Source organism: Oncorhynchus gorbuscha, linkage group LG02, assembly GCF_021184085.1.
Source record: "Oncorhynchus gorbuscha isolate QuinsamMale2020 ecotype Even-year linkage group LG02, OgorEven_v1.0, whole genome shotgun sequence".
In the NCBI taxonomy this organism is placed as follows: domain Eukaryota; kingdom Metazoa; phylum Chordata; class Actinopteri; order Salmoniformes; family Salmonidae; genus Oncorhynchus; species Oncorhynchus gorbuscha.
This window is the reverse complement of record NC_060174.1, coordinates 6,141,181-6,147,180: the sequence shown is the minus strand read 5'-3', so window position 1 is coordinate 6,147,180 and position 6,000 is coordinate 6,141,181. Positions and strand designations below refer to the sequence as shown.

The window sequence follows — 6,000 nt, the reverse complement described above, 5'->3', positions numbered from 1 at the left end:
ATCTACTCCTGGGACAATCGAAGTCAGGGGAGGTAGATGCTCAATTGAGAGAGTGCCACTGACTATATGATCAGTGTTTTGGGCATTGTTGGTTTCTTTGTTTCAAAATCAGTAAGGCTGAATGTATTTGACATTTTTGACACAAAATGGCTGACGCCAAAGGGGGACACACAAAGCATTGGGTGATTTTACCCCAAAAATGGCCACCAAAAAAAACTCACCCTGACATTGAGTGTCCTTGATGTCACACTCACCCTGGCACTGGGTGTCCTTCATCGCGGGCTCGAACCCGGACGCGCAGGTGCACGATCCCACGGGAACCATCCATTCGCCGTCCCCGTTGCAGTACAGCTTGAGAGGCACGGACACCTCAAGAGCGTTGGGAACACATGTTCCGGGCGCGATGACCAACGACGTGGCCTCTGCCCCCGTGGCCGTCTCGGGGAACACGGCGAAGTTCGCGATGGTGGTCGAACACTTCTTATAGAAGACCCGGACAGAAATCAACGACATACAAGCCCCCAGATCTTGGAATGCCAGGTAAAACCCAGTCTTGGAAAGAGGTCCGAAGCTCCGTACTTTCGTGTTCACCCTTCCCGACTCCAACATGGAGAAACTCTCATCGGGCGCGATGGTGTCCACCTTCACATAGGGATTTTCCATCCAGAATGGACTCGTCTCCGTGGCCGAGTCTGAGTCGGACTCGTAGTAGAAGAGGTTGAAGGTCTCCTTGCAGGAGCCGGGAATGTTGGGGATGCTGTTGCAGTCGCGCACAGTGAACTTCATCTCCACGTAGACTCTGAGGACGTCTTTACGTGGGATGAAGTCACTGCGTAACCAGTTGTTCTGGTTGGCCTCGCGCACGTTGCACACCTGGTACGTCCGGATGGGGTTCATGGCGTCATCGTAGCCACTCACCTCCTCCCACTGTGGGAGGGAGGGAGAGAGGGAGGGAGAGAGATAGAGATTAGTGTTATGGTCAAACAAAGGTCAAATGTACTATACTGTTTGCATTCTTAAACACATTGGCAGAACACTCTCATTCACACACGCACACACACTCTCTCTCACACACACTCTCTCACACACGCACACACACTCTCTCTCACACACCCACACACACAATCCCACACACACACACACACACACACTTTCTTTCTCACACAGACACTCTGACACACTCTCCCACACACTCATACACTCTCTCTCTCTCTCTCTCTCTCTCTCTCTCTCTCTCTCTCTCTCTCTCTCTCTCTCTCTCTCTCACACAGACAGACAGACAGACAGACAGACAGACAGACAGACAGACAGACAGACAGACAGACAGACAGACAGACAGACAGACAGAGACAGACAGACAGACAGACAGACAGACAGACAGACAGACAGACAGACAGACAGACAGACAGACAGACAGACAGACAGACAGACAGACAGACAGACAGACTGGTCTGTTCTGACCTCAGAGTCCAATAACACAACTAGAAGAGAGAAATGAGGTGAATTGGTACCATTAGAAACAGACAGATGAAAGAAACGAAGTCGCCATTTTATTTACAATTACGTTTCGGTCTGCGTATTTAGCCGTTGCCACGGCCTTTCATCTCTGGTTACGCAGCAATGATTCAGGAAAACAAAAGGGACAGCGAATTCATCACAATTATGATGGAGTGTCAGCTCGCCGCTTCCCAAAAAAACGAACAGCCCTGTTGTATACCTCATTCTCCGGGTTCCCGAATAGTCGCCACCTCACAAGTAATGACGTTTCAATGGCGTTTTAATTACGTTTCAATGATGTTTTAATTACGTTTCAATGACGTTTTAATTACGTTTCAATGGCGTTTTAATTACGTTTTAATTACGTTTCAATGGCGTTTTAATTACGTTTTAATTACGTTTCAATGATGTTTTAATTACGTTTCAATGACGTCTCAATGACGTTTCAATGACGTTTTAATTACGTTTCAATGACGTCTCAATGACGTTTCAATGACGTTTTAATTACGTTTCAATGACGTTTCAATGACGTCTCAATGACGTATTAATTACGTTTCAATGACGTTTCAATGACGTTTCAATGACGTTTTAATTACGTTTCAATGACGTTTCAATGACGTCTCAATGACGTTTCAATGACGTTTTAATTACGTTTCAATGACGTTTCAATGACGTTTCAATGACGTTTCAATGGTGTTTTAATTACGTTTTAATTACGTTTCAATGATGTTTTAATTACATTTCAATGGTGTTTTAATTACGTTTTAATGACGTTTCAATGACGTTTCAATGGCGTTTCAATGGCGTTTTAATTACGTTTTAATTACGTTTCAATGACGTTTCAATGGCGTTTTAATTACGTTTTAATTACGTTTCAATGACGTTTTAATTACGTTTCAATGGCGTTTTAATTACGTTTGAATTACTTTTCAATGACGTTTTAATGATGTTTCAATGACGTTTCAATGACGTTTTAATTACGTTTCAATGACATTTCAATGACGTTTCAATGACGTTTCAATGACGTTTTAATTATGTTTCAATGACGTCTCAATGACGTTTCAATGACGTCTCAATAATCGCATCGTCCTCTACAGCCGGCAAAAAAGGTTACCATCATTTTTCTCTTTTCCTTCTTAATTATTTATCTCACAGCCCAAAGACATGAATTACCGAGGCAACAGCTCAGATTACTGAGTAAATGAGTCTGTGGTTGCAGATAGTGCAAATGCTACAAGTGTTATTTACAGAACAGACATAACAGATGTGGTCCATTTCTAACTACTTTAACTTTAATGTGTTTCTCAATACATGGCTACACTCGACTGAGGATGTTTATGACGATTATGTCAAACGAAGCAAAACAACCCTTTCAAGTGGGGCCAAATGGAAAAACTGCAAAGAATGTCAACCCGACACACTAGGCTTCCAACTAGACAACGCACCAACAACTCTGAAACAACCAATCCTGAGTCAAAATGGACGACAGGCAGTAAACGCATGTTTTTGGAACATGTAGAAGAAGAGCCATGTTTGACCTCGGTCTTCAATTCACCACCCTGTTCTGGGTCAATGGAGTTTACCACAGAAACGTTGACACAGCCCGAGATACAGAGAAAGTGAGAAAATAACACCGATTTGTGTTTTTTTCCCGAAAAGTTTTCTCTCTGAGGCTGAGGACTCTTAATTAGAGGCCTAATATGGATGTGGTGAAGACAGGCTATTAATCCAGCAGGACCCTGGAGACCTAGGGAGAGGGGGGGGCTTAGTTGAGGATAAACCACAGAGAAGGCTTTAATACTCGGGCTATCTGAGGGAACCGGCGGGGGGAATCGATAATCACCGGCCAGGTCAATGGGACGAGAGAAAGCATAAAGTGTCAATGGGGTATTTAGTTCAGTGTAATAAATCACCCGAGTGTACAAAAGAGAGATTGTGTGTGTGTGTGTGTGTGTGTGTGTGTGTGTGTGTGTGTGTGTGTGTGTGTGTGTGTGTGTGTGTGTGTGTGTGTGTGTGTGTGTGTGTGTGTGTGTGTGTGTGTGTGTGTGTGTGTGTGTGTGTGTGTGTGTGTGTGTGTGTGTGTGTGTGGAGGTCAACCCCGTGAGACCACACGTGCAGCACAAATACAGACACTTCTTGCCATCCTTGCTTGACCAAACTTGAATGAATTAGGTAGGTCGTGCGAACAACCAGGTCACCTGTGATACAAGTCAGTATTTGACGTCCATCTATGTCTCAGGGACGTCGGGAGATGACGTGGAAACCGGCCACTAGGGGCAGCAGTGAGCGCTGTTACTATCAAGTAGGTTTAGATTTTGCTAGGCCGTTGTGGGATGGGATATGCATTTCATCGATATCATCGTGAAACAACACGGCCTGGACACGTTCTTTGAGCACGAGAAGGAGTTTGAGAACAAACCTCTTGCACAGGTGTTCGAGAGTACATGCCTCCATTTTTCTTGTAGCTTTTCGTTTCTGATTTACTTTTTTTTCTGGGTATTTTTCTGGCTAACCCTAACCCTAACCCTAACCCTAACCCTAACCCTAACCCTAACCCTAACCCTTGCAAGATCGAATCCAGCAATAGAAAGTTTTTGTTTTATTCCAAACCTTAAATTTAACATTAACCATTCAGATGTAATGCCTAACCTTAAGATGTCACAGTCAATACCTAAACTAAAACCTAAACTTAAATAATTTGGAGTTAACGCCTAAACTAAAACCTAAACTTAAATAATTTGGAGTTAATGCCTAAACTAAAACCTAAACTTAAATAATTTGGAGTTAATGCCTAAACTAAAACCTAAACTTAAATAATTTGGAGTTAATGCCTAAACTAAAACCTAAACTTAAATAATTTGGAGTTAATGCCTAAACTAAATCTAAACTGAAATAATTTAGAGTTAACGCCTAAACTAAATCTAAACTTAAATAATTTGGAGTTAACGCCTAAAGTAAATCTAAACTGAAATCATTTGGAGTTAACGCCTAAACTAAATCTAAACTTAAATAATTTACAGTTAATGCCTAAACTTAAACCATAAACACTTTGAAAGTGGAGGTCTTCAAAATGTCTCGAAATGTGATGTTTTTGAGAAACATGGATGAACGTCTAACTCTGACGTGAGACTGTGAGAGCGAGTTGCTGTGTGAAACGGGGTCAAGTTCTTCGGCATCGATTTTGAACTAAACTAATATAGTTATGGCTTTTACAAGTCAACTCTGTGGTAACTTGACAAGGAATGACCACATACGTTTCAATATTCATTTCCTGTGTTTCTAAAAATAATAAATAAAATGTGTACAGCCATGTACAGACGATATGCCAACTCAACATGGGGCTTCCGAGTGGCGCAGCGGTCTAAGGTCTTAGTGCTTGAGGTATCACTACATATACACTGGTTTGAATCCAAGCTGGTATCACAACCGGCCGTGATTGTGAGTCCCATTGGGCAGCGCATAGTTGTGGCCCAGCATCGTCCGGGTTTGGTCGGGGGGGCGTCATTGTAAATAAGAATGTGTTCTTAACTGACTTGCCTAGTTAAATAAAGGTTAGATAGAAACAGAAATCAACTCCAAAAATAGTCATATGTATAGTTATAATGCTATACTGTGGTTAAGTACAATACATATTCAATGGGACTTAGTGAATTAGTGTCCACACTAGAACACAGTCAAAGGCTCTAGATGTTACTTTCTGATTCACTGGGACATTGGTGCAGCGGGGACAAAGTATGTGAGGGTTTGACTTAAGACCTAAACCTAGCTCCAGACCTGCATACCAACCAAGGCAGTTAGTCTAGGTACCTTTATTTAACCAGGCAGGTCAGTTAAGAACAAGTTCTTATTTTCAATGACGGCCTAGGAACAGTGGGTTAACTGCCTTGTTCACGGGCAGAATGACAGATTTGTACCTTCTCCGCTCGGGGGAGTTTGAACTTGCAACCTTCTGGTTATTAGCCCAACTCTCTAACCACTAGGCTACCCTGCCGCCCCATTCTGGTTGGCACACTAGTATCCTCAAAGCTTAGGTTTTTAGAAAAGTTAGCATGATGTGCCTAACATTTACTAGTCTGTAGGTTCACAGTTTGCTAACAGAACCATGCTAACAAAAGTCATTAGATATGTGAGCTCAAGTGAATACGACAGGCTACATGCTAAAGGCTACATAACAGCTACATGCTAAAGGCTACAAGCTACATAAAGGCTACATGCTATAGACTACATGCTAAAGGCTACGAGCTAAATAAGGGCTACATGCTATAGGCTACAGGCTAGGCATCCTGGTCACTAGCTATACCGTGTTATCTGTGTCTGGGAATCTCCCTGGAGACATACTGAGCCCAGTAAAAGCCATTAACCCCTCTAGAGCTTGGAATTCCCCCTCCATCTGTTTGGGGAGAAACGGCACACAACACAGACACACACAACACACACACAACACACACACAACACACACACATGCACACACACAACACACACACAACACACACACATGCACAC

At 42.8% G+C, this 6,000-nt stretch overlaps 1 protein-coding gene across 12 annotated transcripts in view; it reads right to left on the bottom strand.

Annotated features, from left to right (window-relative positions):
- The window catches only part of LOC123996554 (ephrin type-B receptor 3-like), a 103,825-nt gene that overhangs the window by 39,048 nt on the left and 58,777 nt on the right, over positions 1 to 6,000 (bottom strand). For 7 of the 12 annotated variants that reach the window (XM_046299990.1, XM_046300040.1, XM_046299996.1 and 4 more), the window contains exon 3: positions 222 to 927. In XM_046299990.1, the coding sequence (XP_046155946.1) occupies positions 222 to 927 (706 nt within the window). The remainder of the gene's footprint in view (positions 1 to 221; positions 928 to 6,000) is intronic. The other 5 variants (XM_046300005.1, XM_046300076.1, XM_046300030.1 and 2 more) reach the window with 1 other exon arrangement.